At 47.3% G+C, this 25771-nt stretch overlaps 1 protein-coding gene across 3 annotated transcripts in view; it reads left to right on the forward strand.

The window, feature by feature from the left end:
* Positions 1 to 22909, forward strand: part of NEXMIF (neurite extension and migration factor) — a 172460-nt gene extending 149551 nt beyond the window's left edge. For 2 of the 3 annotated variants that reach the window (XM_027662395.1, XM_027662396.1), the window contains exons 3-4: positions 6970 to 7094; positions 10746 to 15402. In XM_027662395.1, coding sequence (XP_027518196.1) covers positions 7019 to 7094; positions 10746 to 15034 — 4365 coding nt within the window. In that variant the 5' untranslated portion in view covers positions 6970 to 7018 and the 3' untranslated portion in view covers positions 15035 to 15402. Of the gene's footprint in view, positions 1 to 6969; positions 7095 to 10745; positions 15403 to 15750 lie in introns of those variants that run through there. The other variant, XM_027662397.1, reaches the window with a different exon arrangement.
* Positions 22910 to 25771: the final 2862 nt, after the last annotated feature.

Genomic DNA, 25771 nt, shown 5'->3' on the forward strand with positions numbered 1-25771 from the left:
CTTTATTTCCCACCCCCGGATTTATTCCTAATTGGAGGCTTTTATCTGTATTTATACCTGAACCTATTCTCAGCTAATGTTGGCTTGATCAGATCTTACATTCTTGAAGAGTTTTAGGTGTCTCACTGCTGGGATTGACCCACAAAACCCTTTGTTTCCTATTTCTCCTTCACTTGGCCTTTTCTCCCATGTGCTCACCATCCTTGATAGGAAAATCCCAGGGAACTGCTGGGAGGTATGATTTCCTTGTAAGATTTTCTTGGGAAAATAGCTTTGAAGCCAGAACCCTCAAGTCTGACATCTTTTTGATAGACTGGACCAGCACTTCATGATGGCAGAGTGGGAGGATGATTTCACAATGTACTTTTCCTTAGGAACTTCACCTTTCCAACTCTGTCAGTTCTGGAAACTTGGAGTACTCTGAATGTTTTTCTTATCATGGTGCTGGGCAAAATTCAGAGACCCTTGATCTAAATAGAAATGTAAAGTAATGGAAACACAGGTTTACTCAGAGAGATACCATTAGAGACTTAGTAGTAAAATACATCCTCATTTGCTGGTAGGTGAAAATGTTTATCACTTCACCTGCCTGTTATCAAATTATAGTGAAAAAAAACAAGGATCAAATGGAATCCCTAGAATAAAAGGGATTAGGGAATTTCAGAATCTGATAGGAAAACAGCACCATTCAGGTCAGTGAATGACCATTGCTCTGGTGGGTTCTGGTGCTGCCCCACTTCTTTCTCCATGGGAAGTTCCGTCCTGTCTCCTGGGTTTTGTCAGGACTAAAGAGAAAAAAAGGGAGGGAAAAAACCCAAGAAAAAATTCAACCAGCCAACCAAACAGAAAGCCACCTGTTTGTTGTCCTATCCAGAGGGGCAGCTGCCCACTGCAGTGCAGGAGGAGGCATGTGGTGGGATGTCCTGGCTGTGGAGAGGAGTCGGATGTTCCAGGATGGAATCCTGAGGGGAGAGGGAAGTGGCACAGGCACCTTGGGAGAGCCTGGGACCTGTTCCAATCCAATTCCTGGCCCTGAACTGTGCTCTGTGCTTGTGCAGCAGAGTTTCTGAAGTCCTGTACAGGCAGGAGACGTCGTCGGGAGGCGCACGGCGTGTTCAGCATCCGCCCATACCATGGGTAGAACTGAATTCTCTCCTACTATTACTCCACTGACTGTAAATATCTCGGAGACATTTACATGGTATTTCTTTTTAAGTGTATAATGTTTTCATTCAAAAGTATCACAATTCTTAAAAGACCTGTCAGAGGCTCTGACATGTAATTAATTTCTCTAAAGCTCTTTTTTTGAAAGATACAACTGCATATATAGAACACCTGCGCTTATTCACAATTCTGCAGGGAAAAAAGCCACCGCTTCTTCTTCGCTTTCTTCTCCCACTTCTCCATAAAATGATTCTCCTTTGCTTTGGATACTCCCTCTCCATCTCCCCTCATGATCTACAACACTCAGGATGTAAAAGCTGTGCGTAAATAGGAGCTGGCACGTTGGGGTTGGTCTGGGTGTGCGTGGCCTTTTGTTTATTCAACTCGAAGCCGAAACACTCTCATGACTTTAATTACAGAGCAGGTACTGCTGATGCATGATCCCGGGCATCTAATAGAGTTCCCATGTGTGTAGGTGGGCTTTCAGTCAGGCTTGTGGGCTGGTTATTTTTACCTTGTCGGGGTTTTTTTCCTCCTCTGCTTGTGAGGAGAGTACTGGAGCTTCAGTGGTATAATGGTGGTGCCCAGGAAATGGGAATCTTCAACTAGCAGTGGATAAATATCAATGGATAGACAGACAGATAGACAGATAAACAGATAGAGTCCTCGAGGGGGGAAATCTCTCCATCAGGTCCCTTGGCACAATTTCTCCTTGAGTTGGCACTGGGGAGCTGGGGAGGCCCAGGAGGATGTCGTCTCCCCATTGCACCTCTGACAGCAGCGAAGTGATGGACCTGTACACTTTGTAAACATCCTTCAGAAAAGCTGCACCAATACTGGGGGGAAATGGGCATTTTTTGACTGAGAAAGAAGCAAAACAACTTGTTGCTCTCTTTGTAGAGGACAGGCATTGAGCAGATGCATTTTTCTCATTGTAGAAAATGGTGGCATTTCCCCTTTCATCTCTGTAAAATTAGTGTTAGTAGGAACATGCTTAAATCCAGAAGTGGACATAAGGTCCATCGTTTACTTGACTGGAGGTGAATGTGAGAACATGTCCAGAAGTTTGAGTTTTGCAATTTGGGTGTTCCCTTCTCTGTTACAGGTGAACAACCAGCACCTCTCGATTTCGTTTCCTACAGGGAGCATAAGAAACTCGGTGGCAGAGGGTTGGAAGAAAATGATCTTTGAGGTTCCTTCCAACTCTGAAATTTTATGATTCTATGAATTTCTAGAACAAGAAATAATCTGGTTTTACTCCAAGGTACTGATGAAGGGAAGTTCCACCAGGATATTGCTGTATGTTGGGAGCAGTGGGAGCTATTGGGGCCTCAGCTGGGACATTGCCTTTTAATCTCCAACCACGTCTGCCTCCACTCCAGCAACACCAACACCCGTAAACCTTCTCGAGGATCATGTGGAGTTCTAAAACAGAACAAAAACATGCTTTGGGTTTCTTGGCCGCCTGGGCTGAAGGACACCTGCTCGGAGGCAGCAGGAGGTTCACAGCAGAGGGTCTGTTTTGGTGCCGTGTTTGTGTTTTTTCCAGAGGTGTGCACATGGCCTGGTCACTAGCAGCCTTTGTGCAGCCCTGTTAGCACAAGCAGTGGGAAAATTGACAGGAATCATGAGGAATGGAGAATTTTCTCAGTTGTGATGCAGGTTTTTTGAGGCACTTGCAGTCTGACTTGAGTCATGGGACTGAAAGGGATTTCTCCAGGTCACCAAGCCCTGGATATTGCTGTCACGGGCAGTCCCGTCCTTCTGTCCCTTAATTTGTTCGTCTTGTGCTTAAAACTATTTGGATTGTTGTTTAGCTCCACTGTTTACTTTCTGTGACTTCTTCCCTTTGATCTCCTTTCTTAGCCAGTGCCTTCTCTGTCGTGCCAGCTGTGATCTTAGCAGACCAATGCCCTGAACTACGTGGTGCAATCAACAAAAGTCCTTCTGAATTCTTCCCTACGACTGAACCCACTGTGCCTGTCCTTGAAGCACAGCCAGCCCTGCTGTGCTCCTGTCTCCTCCTCCTCCAGAGACCTGGAGTTCATCTGACTCCACGTCTTTGACCATCGCCTTCTGCCCGCCATCCTCTTCCTCCATCCACTCTAACTCCAGTCAAGTGCATAAACTTCAAGCTGGTGACTGATTTTCCTCCTGCCAGCACTTCATAGCAGCGTGACCCAGCCGTGCCTCTCTTCAGTGGCCTGACACTGTCTGAAATACATATTCTCTCCCTTTTATACTTCAGTCTGCAGATGACTCTGTGTTCTGTGCTCTCCTGCTACCCAGTGTATTCTCTGCCCATCACCTTTATCCCCCAGACCTCTCCTGGTTTAGTTTTATTTCCCAGGGACCCAGCTGTTCTCCTCCTCTTTGTTATCCCCAGCCTTCTGTTCTTGTTCTGCATCACGTCAAGCCCCTTTGTCAGCTTTTCTTTCCCAGTCGCTGCTGTTTCTCCCCGTCCCTCTTGGGATCTCACCTTCCATGGTCTCACTGCTCCCAAAGGTGCCCTTATTCAGCAGGTCTTTGAAAACTCAGATTGTCTCATTCACACTTCATGTCTGTCTGACCATACGTGAAGATGCCCTGTCTGGACCCGTCTCAGTTCTTTCCATCTTGTTTCTGGAGCTCAGCTCTGCTCTCTGAGTCGAGGAAAATAGTTGTCCACAAGCACATCCCCTTTGTTCTTACATTTCATTGTCTCCATTGTCTACTCCAGCCTTTGGATCTCATCCACCAGAAACATCCCTCATGCGCTTCCCTCCCCCTTGTGCACACCCATCCCAAAAAATAATAATACCACAAGATTAAAAGTCTGTAAACTTTCTTTTTTTGTGCCTCTGTTTGCTTGGCTGCCTTGCTTGCCCCCTCTGTCTGTTGCCCAGGTGAGCCCTGGTCTCTCCCTGAAGGTTGGCCCTTGAGTATCCATCAGAACCAAGGAAAGGCAGATGCCTTCCTCATGGACCTGTTTGCAAACCAGTCAGACCACCGACCCCACGGACTGAAAGAGCAAGAGAGGAGCAGGCAGAGGCATGGAAACCATGTGTGGGACCCTGCTTCCTCCTCCCCTGGTGGAAATCCCTGCAGGAATAGGATGGCACCATCTTATTCTTTCAGATGCTTGGGACTTTCCTTGGGGAGCTCCCTGGTGGTTTGGGTTGTTGCTGTTGCTTTCTCCCTGGAGATGTTTTGTGTGCTGGAAGTGACAGATTTACAGTATTAGAGAATTATTGTTCCTGCTTTTGTCCTGTGTTTTATTCACTGCAGGCCATTACTGTAACATGGCTATGATGGTGTTATGGGGTGAAAACAGGCCACCTGTGGCATTTTACACCAAATCAGTGTAAACCAGGAAAATCAGCAAAAATTGGGTCAGCAGAGAGGATGGTGATGCTTCTGGGCTTAGAGCTGCAGGTCTCAGCTCATTATACTGATAAACAGAGACTTGACTTGCAAGATGAACCTTTCCACAGCAACCCTGGATCAACCTTTACCCCTCAACCTGGAGATTAAACATTGACCAGGGAGGAAAAATTCCATAGTGTCCTGATGTGCATTATATATTTAGATACTTGAAATGTTGCCACGTGGATATACTGTGGATATAAATCTCATTAAATATTTAAATGGTGATCATACTCCATGTCCTTTCTAGGACTGAGGCTGTTCTCATGGCAAGACCTTTCCCCTTTTACTTTGCATGACTCCAGGGAGACCTTAGGGCTTCTTCCAGGGCCTAAAGGGGCTCCAAGAAAACTGGAGAGGAACTTTGGACAGGGACACAGAGTGACAGCAAAAGGGGGAATGGCTTCCCCCTGCCAGAGGGCAGGGTTAGATGGGATACTGGGAAGGAATTCTTCCCCGTGAGAGTGGGGAGGCCCTGGCACAGGCTGCCCTGAGAAACTGTGGCTGCCCCATCCCTGGAAGAGTCCAGGGCCAGGCTGGACGGGGCTTGGAGCAACCTGGGCTGGTGGAAGGTGTCCCTGCCCATGGCAGGGGTGAAACAGGATGGTCTTTAAGGTCCCTTCCAACCCAAACCATTCTGTGATACCTCAGGCAGCAACCAGCCCCTTCCCGTGCAGCCACACTGGTCCCTGTGGTCTCTGGTCTCCTGAGAACCCTCTGATTCTCCTGAGGCTTATGATATTTTATTAATATTTTCATTAATAGATATTTTAAAAACTTAATTTATTAATATTTATATTAATTAGGATACATTTAATAGGCAGGAGATATTATCAGGGAGGCACGGAGCTGTAGCCTGTCACTGGAAGACGCAGAGCAGCTTTCACACTCAGACATTAATCTCCTCCAAGCTGCATGGAGATAACTCTGATCTGTGCTCTGGCTTTTCGCGCTGCTCCTGTTCCAACAGGACTGTGATGCTGCAGCTTTACTGGCCGTGGTGGGAGCTGGGGTGTGGGGAGGGGGCGGGTGCTGGCGGGAGAGGGGTCTTACCACAGCAAACTGCCCGGCATGGAAGGCTTTGAAATGGGGATTTGCATCAAAGGAAAACTGTCAGGGTTAGTTAAATATTCCTCTAAATATGTAAAGGAATGGAGTTACTGATGCTTGTTATTCTTATCTTATTCTTGGTGTCACAACATCTTTAAGTTCAGTGAAGGTTTCACTTACTAAGGCGGTTGTAAAGATTTCACATTAATTAAGAGGACTCCACTGCAAATCTGAATATGAATGAAGTTTGGCTGCTGAACCCCAGGGCAGTGAGTACTGTGGGAACAGCAGACATTGACAAATGTTGATTTAAAAAAAAACAACTCAAAAAAACCCCAAAACCAAAACCCAGAAAAACACCTAAACCAGTGCTTGAATCTTGTACCTGTTCTGTGAGAGAGAAAAAATTGAGTTTGAGTTACCAGAAGAAAATAAAATAGATTTTGACTTGAATTTGTAGTAAAAGAGGTGAAATTCTGTCTATCAGAGCACTGATGAGTGTCCTGTGCCACCAGAGCCCAGGGTTCAGACACATCACTCTGGCACAGCTGCTCCCTCTCTGCAGGCAGAGTTTCAGTAGGTGGGCGGATCTTCAATGGAGGACGGGGACAATTCTGGGCTTGATCCTGATCTCATTGCTTTGCTGAAGTCCCATTAAGTCCAGTCAGCCTTGACTGGTGGAAATTCACTTGAGGTGGAGCTTCACCCTGTGGGGACAGTGCAGGCAGTTGTAGGAGCCTGGGGAATGAGGCTTCTGAGGGTGGAGCTCTCATGATGAAGAGACTAGAAATATTATTTCCCCAACACCTGCTTTTTTGGGGGAGTTTTTCATAGCTGGCAGCACTTGGAAGAGCAGTAGCTAAGAGCTAGGGCAAGCAGTTGTCACTTGGGTATCTGTGTTTCTCTTCCAACTCCAGTGCAGAGTTGCTGTTGATGAACTGGGGTGAGTCCTCCTCTCTTCATCTCTCCACTCATCCATCTGGAGATGGGCGAGCTCACCTGGCTGGACGGGGCTGACGTGCCTTTGCAAAGCGGTTTCGGGCAATGTGACAGGTGCTGCAGAGGTGCCAAGCACTGCCCCACCTTCTAGGGAAGGACTTTGGGGGAGGAAGTGGTGATACACAACATTTTAACTTTGCTGGAATACATTGGACTTGGCTTTTGGAGTGGAAAGTGACAGTCCAAGAGCCTAAATAAATCGGATTTGTCCTCTTAAGAAGGGTAGGGGCAGCATGTGAGATGGTGTGGGGGTGTTTTATTGTGGTTTATTGTTGTTATTTTTTATTCACGGTTCCTTGAGCCAGTCCTGGGAATTGCACTGACTGTGGTTATGTTTCTGGAAATGTGCAGGTTGGCCAGATGCAGTGGGGCATGGAGTGAACAGAAAGAGGTTAAATTGATGGATGACCAACAAGAGCAGGATTGTGCCTCAGAAGACCAAGAAACTATCCTGATTAATGGGGTGAAAGAAAATGGTAAGGAACTTAATTACGGTACATGAGGGAGCAGCGACAACTTGCAAGCCAACTTATTTTCCTAATTCATTCTGTGTGTTTAATTTTAGCAGTTTGTGGATATCTCTGCAATGTGGAGCAGTGAGGTAAATGGGTGTTTTCTGCACAAGTGTCACTCCTGCCATGAATCTACACCTTTTTAGGTCTTAACAAGTACTGCTTTTACCCGTGCATGGATGTGGCTGGAAATGCTTCTGTGCACATGCAGTTTGAATTAGAGAGTTTAGTTTGGTTTCTTAGGGGGAAAAAATCATCCAGGACTGTGTAGCCCCTCTGTATGTTGGGAATCTTTCCCTCTCTCAGCAGTTATGAACCCACTACCCAATATTAGCAAAATTTAACTGGAGGATACTTAGTCCCTACAAGCTGTGGCCAATTACAGGTTGGTTAGAAGAAGCAAACCAGGATGGTTTGTTTCCCATGGGAAGGCAAGCTTGACTTTTGAGCTCCCATAACCTCTCTTCTGCACACATGCTGGTGCCACTGGCCACACTGGTGCCACTGGGAGCCACCAAGTCATTCCAGCTGCCACTGGCTTTGGAGAGGAAGGATCAGCCCCTTCCAGCAGCCTGCCCAAAATGCCCAACTTTGTATCTATTCCATCGATTCCAGACTTGCTTTCAAAATAACTAATCAGAAGTAACAGTGCTCAGCTGTCTGAAACCCTGATTGAAATAAATGCGCCTCTGAGCAGTTTCTCAGGTCATGTGGACTGTAGTCACTGGCCACAGTAAATGCAGAGGGGAGGCAGAGCCTGACATTTTCACTCTCCAAGCATGTTTTCTGCTTAATTTCATGGCTTTTTACATTTTCTATTGGCCTATAAATCTTGAGATGTATATTTATTTATATATAAATTTGATCCTGTTAGATATCAAGGGTCGTCTGACACATTGTATGTTCAGGTCCTTCAGCTTCAAACAAGGTATGTGGAGTCAAATGTTGTTCTTGTCCATTACCAAAAACCTGGAGCAACTCCACACACACAGGTGTCCGTAGGGACCCTGCAGTACGTGCTGGTGGTATAATTTGGGAGATTTCTGTCTCTTTCCTGACTACACACAGTAAATCCACAGCTGCTGGAGCTGCTGGAGCTGCTGAAGCTGCAAGGGGATTTTCTAGCCATGATCTCCTTGTCTGATCCCATGGAAGTAAAATCAGTGCTTCCCTGCTCAGTAAGGAGGGATGATTTCTAGAACCTGATACCACATCCATGGTATTCAACTAAACAGGGCTTAAAAAGTGCTTTAATTAGACATAGAATCATAGAACAGTTTGGGTTGGAAGGGACCCTAAAGCCCATCCAGTCCCACTCCCTGCCATGGGCAGGGACACCTCCCACTATCCCAGGTTGTTCCAAGTCTCATCCAACTTGACCTTGGACACTTCCAGGGATGGGGCAGCCACAGCTTCTCAGGGCAGCCTATGCCAGGGCCTCCCCACCCTCACAGCCAGGAAATCCTTCCCAGTATCCCATCTAAACCTCCCCTCTGTCAGTTTAAACTTCCAGTTTAAACCTTGGTGTGTAGGAGTTGCTGCTGAATCCAAAGCAGTGAGCCAGCACTCTGGTGCCACCACCTCCCCTTGCCCATGTGCTTTTGGGTGGATGTTGAGTTAAACTGGGAAGAGTGTTTTTGCCTCTCAGCTTTCTCCGTGTGAACTGTACTCTTTTGGAGCATCAGTTGAACATACGCCTGACTTTAGGCCAATACGGAGCCCTAGAAAATCAAGTTTTGGCATTTGTATTTCAAGAGTTAAGTTCACTCACACAAGTATAAACCTAAAGAAACACCCAGAGACAGTTTATTTTATATAATAGCAGCTCTGACTATTGACTGCAGCATTCCAGATTGAATTTCAGCTTTCTGCCTCCCCCTTCTTTGAGTCTTACAGCATTCACAGACATTCTTCTTTTATCCTCAAATTTTCCATGCTTCCTGTCAGCTCCAAGCTGGTTTTTATTTTATTTTACTTCTGAAGTGGAACTGCACTGGTTAATTTGTTTTGGTGCTTAAGGAAAAAGATACCACCTCTGCATTTCTCATCTGAAAACTGGTGGGAGGGACTCAAAAATCAGCTTTTTTCTTTCTTTCTTTTTTTTTTTTTTTAACCCTTTTCAAGCAAGCCCGGCTGGTCTTTTACAAGTCGTGCATGTCGAAGATGCTTACATTGCACTTCTGGTTGGATTTATGGAGTCTTTGGAAAGTGGTTTAAAGTCCTTAGAGCACTGTGTGGTTCTGGCTGCAGCTTGTACTTTGTTTGGGCTTCACTGGTGGGGTCCATCCCTAAGGCCCCCACAGCACAAAACTGCTTTGGGGATGGGATTGGGGGGTTCCTGATCTCCTCTAAGTTTTACACTTGGCACGGGCAGGAATCCCACTCCTTCCATTACATCCTGTTCCTTTCCATCCTGCCCACTTGCTCTGCTCGGTGGGTTTTCCATCATGGCCATGGTACATGTGCCTACACAGACCTTCCCTTCCCAGACTGCCAAAGATTCAAGAGACTTGCTTTCCTTTGAGTTGGGAATAAAAGCACTTGTGGAGGGGTTGCAGCAGCCAAATCCCTCTGGATACCCCATTTAATGCCACATCCTAGTGCTCTGGTTGTGGTTTAAAGCATTTGTCCCTCCTTGGAAAGCCTCGTTGCTTCCATTCTCCTGCCTCTGCCTTCAGTGGAGCCACCAAAAAGGAAAGACATGAGCCATGACAAAGGCCCTGGGCTCGGAGTCGGCACAGGTCTCTGGCTGGGATGAATGCACTCATTGGAATATATATTTTTAATACAGAGATATCAGAGCGTGTTCGTGGATGAAAAGACGTTGTATTTAAATTTCAAGGGTCATATCGTCCGTTGAACCAGAAGTCAGATAAAAGTGCATTCATAACTTTATTCTGCCATAAAAGAGCCCGACGAGGTAAAACTACAAAAATCCTTAGGTTAAAAAAAATCCTTACGTTATTAGAAAGGCATTTTTACAGATAAGGGAAGAATGGCATAACTCACAATAATTCTAACAATAATTGCTTTAAACTCTGTGTAATCTTCTGCCTTCCCTTGGCATGGACAGTGACAAAAAGACTGCTGGGTTTTTAAAATCAGCTGTAACTTTCTGTCTCTGGAGCAGAAGTGCAGCTCAGGTGTGTGTAAGCTCAGGCACCACAGGGGGGATGCTTCGTTTCTTTAAGAATCTTATTTTTCTGTTAATTTTTTTCAATGTTAATGGGAACATTTTTATTAGGCTTGTTTTGTTTTTTAATAACCTTGTCAGGTTTGAGAGGCAGTATCCAGGTAACGGTATGAATACGAGGAGGGAAGAGTGGATGGGTTGGGTTTTTCAAACGTACTCTTGTACCTCTTCCAGCTGCTGCAGAGGGGAGCGTGTTTACCTCTCCCTTCCATCCACATCACCACGTTAATTGGATCCAGGAGGGAAGGACTGCACGCTCGTGGGAAGGGCATGTGCTGCTTCCCAAAGGAGCAGTCGGGAAAAGTCACCACCAAATGCTGGGAGAAGGGGAGCGGGGTGGCAAACCCGAGCAGACCTGCGAGGGTAGTAACCCTTCTCTATTTCTCTTGCTTTCCTCCCTCCCTCTTCCTTATTCCCCCCAGAGTCACACGCCCTGGGCGGCGATGAGAGGCCTTGCAGCGCTGCCGAGGCCGCGGTGCCGTTCCCAGCCCTGACCGCGGCGCCGAGGGAAAGCCACGCGTGCCACCGAGCCCCGCCGGCCAAGAAGCCCTGCCTGCTGAGCCCCCCGTCGCCGCTGCGGCTCACGGATGTCCCCGAGCACGCCTCGGATGACTCCTCCGCCCACGCCATCTCCCTCACGTCCTGCGTGACCAAGGGCATGAGCTCCTGGTCGCTGCCGGGCGACTGCGAGAAGGCTCCGTTCACCATGATGGAGCCCGGAGGAATGTCGGCGCTGACGGGAGACTGCCTGATGCAGCCGAGCCGGACCTGTCTGGGCTGCTTTATTGAATCCAAGGACGGCATTGATGCAGAACCGGGAATAAGCTTGAAAGTGGGGGATATAAATAGGGATTATGACACCTGTTCAGTCTCTGATATAGGGATTCACTGCATGAGCACAGGAGAAACCATGAGATATGGGGATCAACTGCTTTCAGACCAGCTTTTAAGCTTCCCTATGCATAAATCGAGGGCAGCGGACAAAAGAGATGCAGAAAAATCTGACAGTGATTCAGAGGACCCCACTCAGAAAAATTATTACGAGGGATTACTATTAGACAAATGCAATGGTGAGGAACCTTTACTAACAAATCCCAACCAGGAATGGGGCTATTTTGAATCTTTCATTAGTGAAAGTAAAATTGAGCTGCTTGACCTCTGCTCCAAAAATGAGCTTTCTGTGAATCTGTTTTCTGAGGAAGACGTGGATAATTACATGTTCGACGATGATGATTCCACCTTGGGAAGTGATGTCTGCTCCCTAAAGATTAGATACGAATCTTTCCAGGACAACGTGCGGGAGAAGACCACCACCCTACAGGAGGATGCCCAGTTCAACTTCTTTCCCAGCGTGTTCAGCAACTGCACCAAAAGGGACAGCAGGAGCACCCTGAAAAGGGGGCCCAGCGGTGCCACTGACCCCTCTCAATTCAAATCTGAGGAAGGCATCATCTGGGGGGAGGAGGAGGAGGATGGCGAGGAAGAGGATGGTGAGGAGGAGGAGAAAGCTGCCTTAAATAAATCTTGCAACAGCACAGAGATGGTGCAGTACGTGGGCTCCAAGAGGAGCCACTTCTTGGACTCGGTGAATTCCACGGAGGACTCCGGGGAGTTCAGTGATGACAGCACTTGCACGGAGTCCTCCTATGACGTGCTGCGGGACATCAAGGACTGCAGCCGGTACCTGGCCCGGGACCACTCTGGCTCCTTCATCCAGCAGAACTACGGGTTGCGGGCAAAGAGGAAAGTGCGGTACAGCGACGACTACCTGTATGATGTGGACTCCATTGAGAACGAGAAGATCCTGGACAAGAAGGAGTGGCTCCCGGACGGGCCCAAGGAGGAGGACGATGACGAGTGGTGCCCCAAGAAACGGCGAAAAGTCTCTCGCAAAGAGCCCCCCGTGATCATCAAGTACATCATCATTAACAGGTTTAAAGGGGAGAAGCATATGCTGGTGAAGCTCAGCAAAGTGGATGCCAATGAGACAACTGTTACTCTGAACGAGGAGCTGCTCAGCAAATACAAGAAGCTGGCCCCACTGAAGGGCTTCTGGCAGGAGAGGCAGCAGAGCCGGCTGGATTTGCTCAGATCGTCTCTCTACCACAAGCAGAATTTCTATCTTAACGGCTCAGATGCTTCGTTCCTCCCTCACCCACGGAAGCGAAAATGCAAGCTAGCAAACAGGCACCGGATTCAAAGAATTAAAGCCATCGAGCAGTCAGTGAACAAGCTGGGCTCTTGCTCCTCTGATCACAAGCAGCCTTGCAGCAGTAAGGAGGACGTGGGCCTGAAAGGGCTGCCGGCGTTAGCCATCGCCACCCCCAGCTGTGCCAACGGATTACACGTCCACGACATCACGGGCATCGCCGCCGTGAAATGCAAATCGCAGGAACGGGAGCACAAGGGGACGGAAAGGAAAGTGCTCCGCAGGATCAAATTCAAAAGCGAGGCCAGGTTGAAGTGCAAGAAGATCAAAGCTGCTACCAGTACAGTTGAGGACTCCCCAGCACTGGAAAACCAGGGCCCTGCAGCACGTCTGAAGGACGAAAAGAGTCCCTGTGCTTCAGACAGCTCCCATCTCCCGGAGTGCCACGAGGATAAGGTTGCTAAAAATTCTCCTTTCCTACCATCCACCTCCTCTTCAGACAAGCCTCTGCCATCTGCTAATATCACCACCAATGTACCCCTGATCCCTGGAGGGTATCTGCAGACGTTGTTAGATGCTTCAGATTTGTCGAGCAACACGGGTATCCCATACTTCGCCCAGCACCCCTCCGAGCAGCCGCAGCACCCGCTCCCCAGCATCGTCCGGCCAGAGAAGCCCTTCCCGGCCCTGCAGCCGGCACAGAGCTGTGTGCTCTCCCCGCCCTCTGAGTCGGAGCTACAGCAGTCGCCCGGCCACTTGGAGATGGAGCAGAGCAGCTTCGGCAGCCTGTGGCCGGCCAAGGCCGGCAGTGACCGCCAGGACTTCCCCGGCGACCTGCCGGAGGCAGCCGGGCTGCCGGGCGAGTTCGGCGGCGGCGGCACCCCAGGCACAGACGGGCTCCCTGCCTCTGGATACACTCAAGTCAATCTGAATAGCGGCAAATTGCTATACCAAAAAAATTACATGCCGGATAGCCAACAAGTGCAGTCTGATGATTCTTATCAGTCATGTCATTTTAATAATGGAGAGGGGCGCTTTCATTTCCAACGAGGTACACTAAGTACAGATGATGGCAGGCTCATTAGTTTTGATTCAGTGGGTTCATTGTCAGTTAGTTCTAGTAATTACAGTTCTTTAAGTTTAAAGTCTTGTGAAAAGGACGGCGAGGATGATATTAATGATGATTTCTTGGCCCACTGCAGTCCCAAGTTAGTGATCCAGCAGAGCATAGATGAAATCACCCCTTTGAAGGAGTCCACGGACCTTTTAGACATTTCCAACTTCACGCCTGATAGGTTCCGCCAGTCGTCACTTTCGGAGATGTCCCCTCCAGACACTCCCAACCTGTCCCCACAGATAGCTGGCTCCGATGCCAAGCCTCTGGGCACCCTGAAGGGCTTTCAGGAGAGCCCCCAGGCTGCCCTCAACAGCTCCGAGAAGGTCAAGTGGAACTGTGGAGTCCTACAGACCGAGGATCAGGCAGATAATGGGTTTGCTTTAAATAATCACCAGTTCCAGTTCCATATGTTCAACGATGAAGATTCTGTCAGCCTTCTCGAAAAGAGTCCATGCTTGTCAACATTTAATGAGCCATCTGGTCAAATTAGCACCAATAGCAAAGTGTCAAAATCGAAGAGGAAAAGTTCATCCAGCAAGAATGTGGGTACAAACCAAAGCTCTTCCCAGAAAGCCACCCGAAAAAAATCGCCCAAAACCAACAAAGGAACCGATAAGCCGCAAGGAAAGAACTCCAGGCAGGCACCCAAATCCACCAGGAAAGGGAAAAATGCAGTGGGAGTCAACGGTGAGAAGGTTCCGGCTGTTGGTGGCAGGGCAGTCCCTCAGCTGAGCACGGTGGCCACGGCCACCAAGGGCCTGGTTGAGGGCACTCAGCACTGCGGCCCAGCCGGGGTGAAGCTGGGCAAGCACAACGGGCTCTCCGGAGAGTGGGCACTGGGAAAAGAGGGGGGCACGGGCTGGTCAGAACCCAGCCTGGGCAATGCCACCAGCCTCCTGGATGACGATCAGAGGGAGTTTGAGGAACCTTCCAACATCCTGTCCAACATCGCATCGGGAATGGCTGATGTCCAGAGGTTTATGATGGCCTCCATCGAGCCCTTGTGGGGGCCTGTCAGCCACAACAGTGTTCCAGACATATTCCGGTCACCAGAGTCCAACAGTCTGAAACTGAAAACTCTTAAAATTTTGGCAGGGACTTCCCAAGAGTCGAAGAAGAAGGCGAACGGTGGCTCGCCAGGGGCGGCGAAGAACCACAAGTCAAACAACAAGGGCTCAAGTAAAAACAGCAAAGCCGCAACCTGCGACCCCAGTCGCCCCAACTGCTCGACCGGGTTCACCACGGACATTCACGCTCCCTTTTTTGATAAAAACTATAGTAACCTGAGCACTTTAGGCAATAATGGACCTACCCATAAAAAACTCTACCGTCATAAATCCAGTTCGAAATCACTGCGGGATGAGAACTGTAAAATCAAGCGGACGGACCGCGAACAGCCCCACAAGGACCCACCCGTGACAGCTGCTTTTGAGAAACTGAGGTAATGCTGCACCAAACTGGCTGGAATGCCCCTAACCTCCCTCCCACCTGCTAGGCCCGCTGTTCCTCAGTTTTTCCTTCCTGAAAGCAAAAGTTGCATGAAAAAAAAAAAAAAGACATTCCCCTTTTACAGTTTTGGTTGGTTTTGGTTTTGGGGTTGGTTTCTTTTTTTTGTTTGTTTGGTTGGTTTTTTATTATTATTTTTAAATGCATGAAAATACTTATGACTTGCAAGCTACCTAAAAGAATGACCAATTTTCTGGCTTGGCTGGGGTTAAAAAAACTAACAAGGCTACTCTTTTCTGCTGTTTGGCTTCTTCAGTTCTTAATTACTTATTTATTGGGGAAAAACAAAAACAAAAAAAAAAAACATGATTACACGCTCTTTTTAATGATTTTGACAAGGAAAGACTTTTTTTTTTTTTTTTGAAAATTTTTGAAAAAAAAAAACCAAAAAAAAAAAAAAAAGAGGTTCTGCATCCAAAAGCCAAGATCTCGAAACTTAAAGGCTCTTTACTTTGCAAATGAGAACTTGTTCCTAATTGAGCTTCACGTGGCAATTTTTGAGTGCTTTCTGGCCCCCTCTGCTGTTGTATCTCCTAACCTGCATCATCTAAAGCTGCATCTTCTCTACCCGCCCGCCTTTAGCGCGTTCGCTCCGTCGTGGTGACTCCAGACGAGCTAACTAAGATGGCATCAAATGTTTGATTTTTTCCTGCAGGGAATCAGACTCCATTCTTCTTAAAGCAGAAACAACATTTTTGGGTTTTCCTGTATTTGAAGAAGAGACTCCCTTTTCTAGAAAGACGGTTGATGTTTGGTTCTTTTCTTACCATTTCTTTTTCAGTTGGGTTTGTTTTTTTTCCCGTCGGTTCCTTTTTGAAATCTGCCTTGTGGTCTGTTGAAATGTAAGTGCTGAAATGAAGAGTTTGAAATTGTGGGAATTTTATTCTTTGAAAGCAAACCTAATCTGGTATTCTCTGTGAAAGACTGTTTTAAAAGTCATACTGTTGTACAGTAGTTTATGCACTATTACCCACAACAACAAAAAATTGTGCCAAACTATGAACAAGTGACTGTATTGTATATATTTTTACTTCTCTATCAACATTGGGTTGTGAGTGTTTTCTGCAGCTATGCCTTTTGGTTTTACTAGAAACATTCCAGTTGTTAAGTACTAACCACCCCCCTTTGAAAGCACCTGTAACTCACGATGAAAACGATCTTGTTCACTGATACAACTTACCAAAAGTTTTATGGACATGACTAAAAGTGTGCCAAATTTACTTACCTCATTTCATGGATTCACCCTGTGGTTTAAAGCTCATAAAGGGAAAAAAAAAAAAAAAAAAGGAAAAAAATAAAAAAAAAGGGGGGGGGGAGGAAAAAGGAACTTTGAAACCGATGCTGGGAAATGGTAACATCCTCTCTTTGAAACCACAAGCGGATAAACTTAATAGTGAAATGTTGAGTTTAATTCTAGGAGAGAGTTGCAATGGTGGAGGAGTTCAGAAAACCACTGACGGTAAGTTTGCCAGGAACTCAAGTGTCTGCATCTAGAGACTACAGAACAGCTGCTTTTCAAGTATCTGTTTTCTTAAAGCAAAACCTGTAGCTGAAGATCATTTGAAATGCAAAGTTACATTGCTAATTCTTTGTATCTCAGTTTTATATATTTTATAAGAACCTGGGATAAACTCTAAAATAGGTATAAAAACAGAACTAATACATTTCATACATTGATTGCTATTTACTTTTCCTTTGAGTAGTTTCTTAAACATTTTCGATGCAGAGCCTGTCAGAAGCGCTCTCCCATCATAGCTTTGGTGTTTCCTCAGTGTCTAACCTTGCGATGCCAATATAGTTTGAACTTTCAAAAGCAAAGTAATTCATTTTAAATACAACTCCTAACCTTTTCTTTGACTCAGTTCATCAAAAAAAAAAAACAACGGAGCTATTTGTGATCTCACCAATCAGGGCCAGATCATCCATGACTGGACTTTATTAAGACAGCGTTAAGTATTGAATGCTAAATGTATTCTCAAAAGGCCTTATTTGTAACCCTACTCACCACACCCTCGCCCTCCATGAGAATAACGAACCCAACCAATATCTATTTTCCTTGTGCAACTGAGAGCCTGTGAGTTTTGCTGCTGATTTCTTACGAAAAACCTTGATATGCAAGAGCCCTGCGAACTGGGAGCGATTGGGAGCAGAGGGATGCGAGGCTTGGACATGATATGCAATAGAAAACTGATGAGGAAGAGGAGCCTCAGTAAAGCAGTGGGACAGATCATGTTGCCGATGTGGTTGCAAGCAGAGATGGTGTCCCACGAGAGCAGGACTAGGCTCAGGTTTCCTTACTAGGAGGTTTGTTTCCGCCCACGTGCAAGGCAAAGCAGCAGAATTGGTTGAAGTTAGTTTAGCAAAAAAACCAGAGCGAGCACTCGTAATCAAAGTGGAGATGCAGAGTGTTGTTTTGAATCAAAATGTTTCCAGCGCTTGCAGGTCTTGAGGTGTAGCTGAGGCTCAGCTCTGTGATCCCAAAGAGAACAGCTCGGCAGTTGTGTTGCGCTTTATTTAACAGATGAAAGAAAGAACTCTGAAAAAAATAGTATTTAGAAGCCCCATCCTTTAAGTTCATTTTTGCTGGAATAAATGCTGGCTTTGCCTGGAGTGAGTTGCTCTGGATGAGAGTGGTCCCTGGGTATCTCACAGGGTGCAGTGTCCTACCCCAGCTCTGGCTTCAGGAGGGAGATCCAGAAGATGCTCAGGATTTATTTTGGAGACAAGAGCTGAGGTAGGGCTCCATCCCTGGGTGCTGGGCTTGCCTGCAGCCATCATGCTCTCCCCACTTCCCCAGCAGCTCTTTTCTATTCGTAGGCTCATCAGATACTACAAGCTCCAGCCACTGCTGTGGTGTTGGCACATCCCTTTTTTTCAGCGTTCGTCCCACGTGCTGCAGGATGAGGGGCTGGCAGCTCCCTTCTTTGAGATGTTCTGGCTGCTGCTTTTATGGAGACAGGTCAAGTCCAGGGCTGAGATGTGGCACAGACCTTCTTTTTCACCCAAACCCACCATTTGAAAGCACATTTCACCTGGCCTGCACTATGCTTGTTATGCTTAATGTTATGAATATGGGACTTGTAATAAAACACCTTGTACAGGACTGGATAGCAATATTTATTGCATTTGAGAAGTGTGCAATAGGGCATGAAGATCAGGCATAAAACATATCGACTATTTTATATTTCTCGGTGATCCATGAAAAACCAGCTCGGTGTTTAAGGACGATGGTAGTCACAAATACCAGCTGCCTTGTTGCTCTCTCTTTTATTCCTGCCACCTGATTTCACTGCCATCTTTGGTGGTCATCCCATCTCCACCCCAAAAATCTCTGTTAAACAGCCTGGGTCCCTCATGGTGTGGCACTGGCCCTTCCCGGGGTTTGACGAAGTCATCCTCTGCTACTTGACCTCAAAATTTGGAAATTGTCCTGAGCCAACCATTTACCCTCTTCCCTTTTGATCTTTGTGGGATATTTGGGTTGAAAGGGTCCTTTAAAGGTCATTTAGTCCAACCCCCCTGTAATGAACAGGGACATCTTTGACTAGACCAGGTTCCTCAGAGCTCTGTGTGACTGACCTTGAATGCTCCCAGGGCCATCTCTGGCAGTCACAGCTTCTCTGGGCAACCTGTGCCAGTGTTTCACCACCTTCATAAAAAATTTCTTTCTCAGGTCCTTCTCGGCAGGGCTGCTCTCAATCCCTTCATCCCCCAGCCTGTGTGGATCCCAGGGATTGCCCCATCCCCGCTGCAGCACCTCTTATTTGGCCGTCTTGAACCTCGTGAGTTTCCCATGGGCCCCCTTCTCGAGCTTGGTCAGGTTCCTCTGGTTGTCACTCTGTCCCTCAGGTGTGTCAACCACACTTGCTCAGCTTGGTGTCATCTGCACACTTGCTGAACACTCGTTCCCACTGTCTGCATCATTGGTGAAGATCCTGAACAGTACTGGTCCCAGTATGGACCCCTGAGGGACACCACTGGTCACTAATATCCATTGGACATTGAGCTGTTGAGATGTGATCATCCAACCAATTCCTCATCTTCTGAACAGTCCATCCATCAAACTCATCTCTCTCCAGTTTAGAAAGAAGGGTGCTGTGGGAGACTGTTTAAAGGCCTTACAGAAGTCCAAATAAATGACATCTGTAGCACTTCCCTTGTCCACTGATGGAGTCACCCCTATCAGAGAAGGCCACTGGGTTGGACAGGCAGGACTTGCCTGTGGTGAAGCTGTACAGGATGTCCCAGATCACCTCCTTGTCCTCCAGGAGCCTCTGGGAGGGTCTGTTCCAGGATCCTCCCAGACACAGAGGTGAGGCTGACAGGTTGGTCGTTCCCAGGGTCCTACTTTTTATACTTGCTCAGAATGGGTGCGATGTTTTGCTTTTCCCTTTCTCCACGACTTCACCTGTCATGACTTTTTAGATACCATGGAGAGCTACTTGGCAGCTACATCAGCCAGTTGCCTCGGGACTGTGGGATGCACCTCATCAGGTTCCATAGACTTATGTACGTTCAGGTTCCTCAGGTCATCACAAACTTGATCTTCTCTCACAATGAGAGGGACTTTGCTCTTGCAGTCCCTGTCCTGTGGTTCATCCACTCAAGGGTGGTGGAAAGAGAGGTTGCCTCAGCCTTCTCATCTATTGGTACCCGTTTGCCAGTCACGTTACACCTTCTTTGACCCTTCCTTTTCAGTCTGTAGAAGCCCTTCCTGTTATTCTTTACATCTCATGCCAAGTTCAGCTCCATCCGCACCTTGGCCTTCCACACCCCATCCCTACACGACCTGGAAGCATCCCAATACTCTTCCCAGGATACCTGTCCCTGCTCCCACTGCCTGTGCATTTCCTCTTGCCCTTCAGTTGGGACCAGCAGGTCCTGACTCAGCCATGCCAGTCTCTTGCCTTCCTTGCCCAATTTCTTACACCTGGGGATTGAGAGCCCTTGTGCTCTATGGAAAACATCCTGAAAGATCTACCAGCTCTGTTCTGTTCCCTTGTCCCTGAGGGCAGTTTCCCAGGGGATCCTATTGACTAACTCCTCGAAGAGCTGGAAGTGTGTTTTCCTAGAATTCATCACCACCTGCCTATCGCTACCTCAAGGTTTTCATCACTCCCCACCTTTGCCTTGTCCCTTACTGTACAGGCTCTTATTTTCCATTTGCCTTTCTTGGTGCATTTTTGTTTCTCGTGGCGCAGCTCACAGCTGGGGCAGGACTGGGAGGTGGGTCCCATCCATCCCTGCCCACCACCCCCACGCCCCAGGGCTCCCTGTGCCTGCCTGCACTGGCTCCCCTCTCAGCCCATCCTCTTGCCTGCTCCCAGTGAAACTTCCATCCTTCTCACACCTTCAAGTTGGGCTCCTGGCTGGGGCAACAAAGCCAAGCCACACAAAAGATGTTTATTCTGCAGCATCTTTTCTACTTTATCTCATCCCACTTCTACTCCGATGTGTCCCACCAAGCCTGGTGTGGGCAGTGCTGCTCTCCTGGGTTTGGGGGGCTTAAAATTGGCAGTGACATTAAAAAACAGAAACCATCTGCTTCCAAAGCATGGTCATAAAGTCTGTCCAAGAGGAGAACAACACAGGGCAGCACAGCTTGAGCCCTTGGCTCTTGCCCACCTCGGAGCTGGAGCAGGAGCTGCCTGAGAGCAGGGGAAGGTGGTACTCCCCCCTGTCCCACGGGGTGTGGCTCTCCTGGGGTCTGGGAAAGGATCCATTCTCTGTGCGGGCAGAGATGTCCTGCAGAACAAAACCCTGCAGCAGCTGAACAGGAGCCAGCCCACCCCACAGCCATCATTTGCTGGACACACTTGCATAGAGAGGTTTTGTAAATAGAAAAATATCACTGATGGGGATCCAATAAAAACCTATTGGGTTTTTATTTTAAAAAATAATCTTACCAGGTTTACATCTTGCTTTTCTTTTTCTAAGCATAAGAGGGTGGATGTTTTTGAAAAATGTCTTGAGAATAATGACTTGCAGACCAGAGGTAGCCAGGCATTTTGGGAGGAGGACAAGGAGGAGGAGGAGAAGGAGGGCAGGGGCAGCCACAGGGCTGTCCCATCCACACTGTGCCATCTGACTGCTCAGAAAGGAAAAGCCAGGGCTGGCTCAGCCTGGCCGTGGTTGCTTTGAGAAACCACTGTTGCTCTGTTTGCTCTTTTAAAAAGTCAGGATTGCTGTTAATTTTTTGGCATTATGGCTCAAATGAACCATGAACCAAAATAAAGATGTTTGAAGCATCGTCATCCTTTACCTGCTGGACCACATTCTTTCCCTAAGCTCCCAGTCTAGCAAAGCACTTAGGTGGGAGCTTGCTCCCAGGGCTCCGGCTCCACAAGTGCTTTCCTGGATGGCTGGTGATGTCAAATCCCAAGAAAAACTCCCTTGAAGTCAGTGTAGGTGAGAAGAGATTCAGGTGCGTGGACTTCGGTTGGCGCAGGATCAGGCCCTCGGTCTTTCCTCAACTCGATGTGTTGGATTTGCCTGTGCAGCTCCCAGGGGGCCCAGTGGAGGTTGCAGGTTCAAGCCGCTGACATCTGTCTGAGAATGTGCCTCTTTAGCTCTTCAGCGTGTGAAATAATGCAAAAAAAAAAAAAAAAGAAAAATATATAAAATAAACAAAGTACAATGTCTGTGGTAGAAGCAAGGCTTTTCAAATCTGTTTCTCAGGTAAACAAGTGACACTAATGACAGTGGAGTAACAGCCATCTAAGGGAATTGGGATGTGAAGCAGGAGGATTCCCTCCATCTCGCAGGATGCTTGGGTTGCCAGACACGTTTACTGAGCCTTTAAACACTTGGTGCAAAAGGAAACAAGAAATCAAATTGGTCTTTTCACTACCCTTCGCTAGCTAGACAGACAGACGTCCACTTCAAAAGCACAAAGGGAAGACTTAAACCTAGACTAAACCACACACACACAAAAAAGAAACCAAGGTACCGGTGAAACTCCTTTTGTCTCTTACTCCCGGTGGGAAGCAGGGTAGAAATCCAAGGAGCTGCTCTGTTCCGCTGCCCCGGCGCCGGCCAGGCGCCTCGACTGCTGCCTCCAGAGATGTGAATGTACTGCTCCTTGAGTCCCTTCCATAGAACTAGAGGCACCTCGTTAGGAAGTTGCTCCTGTTTTATGGTGCTAAAGAAAACTTTTATCCCCCCCCTTGAGCATTTAAGAACTATCAAATGGCCCTTTTTATGAATGTAACATATCCATTTCTGTTCCACATTTTACACTGCAATTTTAACATGTTTGGAAATGATTTGCCTTTTTTCTTTTAGAATAAGCTTTATAAATATTCTGTAGAGTCAATTGAAGTATAATTCTTAAGGATCACTCTAAGACGCCTACAAAATCTTGTATATTTTTAAGTGTGCCAATTTGTAAAATATTTTGTAAGTGTATATTTTTCTTAGAAAAGTGCTGTGAAGTGTTTGTATGTGTGAGGTTTCCCTTTTTTTGCACCTTCGGGTGTTAATAAAAGGATGTATACTTAAAAGTTTCTGGTTTTAAAAACCAAAATACAAAGAAAAAAATTAAACTTTTGTTGGGAATTTTGTAATAAAAAGAAATGTTGTGAAAGAGTGTAGTGATATTGTGTAAAGGAAACTGGAAAATTTGTGAGCGCTTTGCTGTTTTATAGATCCTCTTGTAAATTATTCTTGTAATATTTTGGGTTTTGTTGTTCTTGTTGCAAAGGTTTTAAATATTTGTGACTGACTCTGTATGGTGAAAACGTCATATTGTTAACTTGCTGAGTTTTGTTATATTGTTTATGGAATAAATAAAAAAATTAAAAATCTCATTTTAAGATCATGTATGAAGAAGAAATTAAAACTGCCGTTTATTGAATATTAGGAATCGGTTTTTAATTGAGAAATGGAAACTTCAAGTCAACACAGAGTTAACACTTTGCCTTCCCAGGGCGCAGAGATGGGTTTGGGCTTGTCAGAAGGGGAGGCTCTTCCCAACCCACTGTGCTGGGGGAGTGGATTCCCCATCCTGGCAGAATCCCAGCAGTGCCAGGAAGTACCCCCAGACTGGTCTTTCCCTGGGAAGGAGCAGGTGGGTGCAGTGAAATGCCACTGTCTTCATTTTCTTATAGAAAAGGCATAAAAATTACTTGTTTTAAAAATGACTGTTCCTTTCATCAGCCCTCAATGCTGGTAGCAACAATGTGGAGGGAGGAGAGGCATTAGTTCAGGCTGGGGTGTTCCAAGCCCTGCCAGCAGAAAGCAGGACATGGACACCGTGTTCAGCAACTGGATCCCTTGGCAAGGGGCTGGGAAATGATCCCCCAAAGCAGAGCTGGTATCACACACAAGCTGTCTGTTCCCAGGAGGGTTTCAGATGAGCAAAACAGGGCACAGGATTTCGGTGCTTCTGCCAGTCATGCAGATCCCTATGTCTTCACAGAATCCCAGAATGTGCTGAGCTGGAAGGGACCCACAAGAACCATCAAGTCCAACCCTCAGCTCTGCACAGGCCCAAGAGTCACCCCCTGTGCCCCAGAGGATCATCCAAACCCTCCTGGAGCTCTGGCAGCCTTGGGGCTGTGCCCACTGCCCTGGGGAGCCTGGGCAGTGCCCAACCAGCCTCTGGGGGAAGAACCTTTGGCTGAGATCCAACCTGAGCCTGCCCTGACACAGCTCCAGCCGTTCCCTGGCTGCTGTCCCTGGTCCCCCCAGAGCAGAGTTCAGTCCCTGCCCCTCCTCTGCCCCTGCCCAGGCAGTTGGAACTGCACTGAGGTCTCCCCTCAGTCTCCTCTGCTCCAGCTGAACACATCAAGTGCCCTCAGTGTCCTCACACGGCTTCAAATCAACGTCCTGCACCATCTTCACTGCCGATCTCTAACAGTTTAATAACACCTCGTGTAAGATGTCAGGAGCCCAGAGCAGAGAGTGGGGCAAGTGCTGGGGAGATGCTGTTGGCCAGGGAAGCCCATGGGCAGCTCAGCTTAAGGACTGAATCTGATCTGGTGCTAGAAGGGTTTACTCACCAGTAAGTAAAACTTGTAGAGGGACCAGCCAAGCTCATGGCCACCAAACCCATCTGGTGTCTATCTTATATGGCTGGAAATAGTTCCAGCTCCATAGTGCAAGTTTTGGGGACAGATTTTTTAGCAGGTCCTGTTGCCATAGGACAAGGGATGATGGTTTTAAACTGAAAGAGGGTAGATTCAGACTAGATCTAAGGAAGAAATTTTTTACAGTGGGGGTGGGGAGGCCCTGGCACAGGTTGCCCAGAGAAGCTTGGGCTGCCCCATCCCTGGAAGTGTCCAAGGCCACGGTGATCAGGGCTTTGAAAAACCTGGAAGGCTGATGTTTCTCTGAGCTATTACTGCAGGTTGTCTCCAAAATCGGGGTTATGTTGCTCAAAAACATTCCTTGGGGACCCTGTTGCAATCTTGCGCTTTCTGCAGGGAGACTCAGCACTGGCACAATCCTGGGCTGGCCCAGCCGGTGAGGCTGCGATGTGGCAGGTCTGTAGTTGGAGTGAGTGGTACCAAAACACACTTAATTAACAGTAGAGCCTTCGTATACCTAAGTAATGCTGCAGAAAGGGCCTGTTAAATGCATTTGTGTTGATCTAGGGCAAGTACATATACTTAAAACACTCATAACTTCTGGATGAACTGTCATCCCTCGCTCCGTACAGCCCAGTGACTTTTCCTTGTGAGTGAAAGCAGAGTCAGAATTTAATTAGGATGTAATTTAATACCACTGGCTTCTCCGTCTTTCCAGTGGGAGCTGTTCTCTGGCTGGCAATGGCTGGACAGGGACAAACCTGCCCTGGGTGACACCAGTCTTGCCTCAGCATCTCTTGGGTTGACCTTGCACCCCAAAGCAGCAATACAATTTTGCAGTCAATTTCATAGGATGGTTTAGAACACCTTCACCTCCACTCAGGAGCTGAGCTTTCTCTATATATTTGCTTGTTTGGTTTTTGCTTTAATTTAATGCACCTCTTGCTGCTGAGCACGCCAGGGGAGGATTTGCAATATGCTACAGTGTGAGAGAAGCAGCGATGGGAAAAATGATCCATCAGCACCCAAACTTTGTTTAATTGCCCAGTGAGCTTAGGAAAACCCCTCAGAAAGGGTCAGAAGTGCCAGCCAGCAGGCCCAGGCTGCATCCCAAGGGCTCACTTTATGCAGTGTTTAGGGATAGTGTAGGTCCAGGTCTGAAGGGAGATGCTGCAGCCCCAGCACTGCCGAGCATATCAGTTTGTGTGCCGTGCTGACACCTTGGCTGGATTTCTCACCTCCCATTTCCAAAGAAAGAGAGCCTGGGTGGCCTGCAGTCATTTTTCTCCTTGCTGGGCCTTTCCTTGAGTTGGTAACGTCACATCTCAAGGACTCAAAATGTTTCTTCCGAAGTCTTGCTTGTGGGCTGGTGTCTGTCTCGCTAACGAAACCTTCACACTGCACCACCACCCCCGTGCCACTGGCTCTCCTGGGTTTCTTGGCTGAAAGAGGTTAGCACAAGGTGGGAACATTCCCATAAAATTACCTGGTGCTGCAGCATTTGCAGGCTGGAGGCCTCTAGGGCTTAAATTGTGGATGCATTTTCTGTCTTCATGCAAGAAAGTCAATAGAAAAAAACAGTGAATTGCTTCATTTTGGGTATTCATAAGTGTTTCTCTTCAATATATTTCAAACTTAGAAATATAT

Source organism: Corapipo altera, unplaced genomic scaffold (assembly GCF_003945725.1).
Source record: "Corapipo altera isolate COAL_440 unplaced genomic scaffold, ASM394572v1 326, whole genome shotgun sequence".
NCBI lineage: Eukaryota > Metazoa > Chordata > Aves > Passeriformes > Pipridae > Corapipo > Corapipo altera.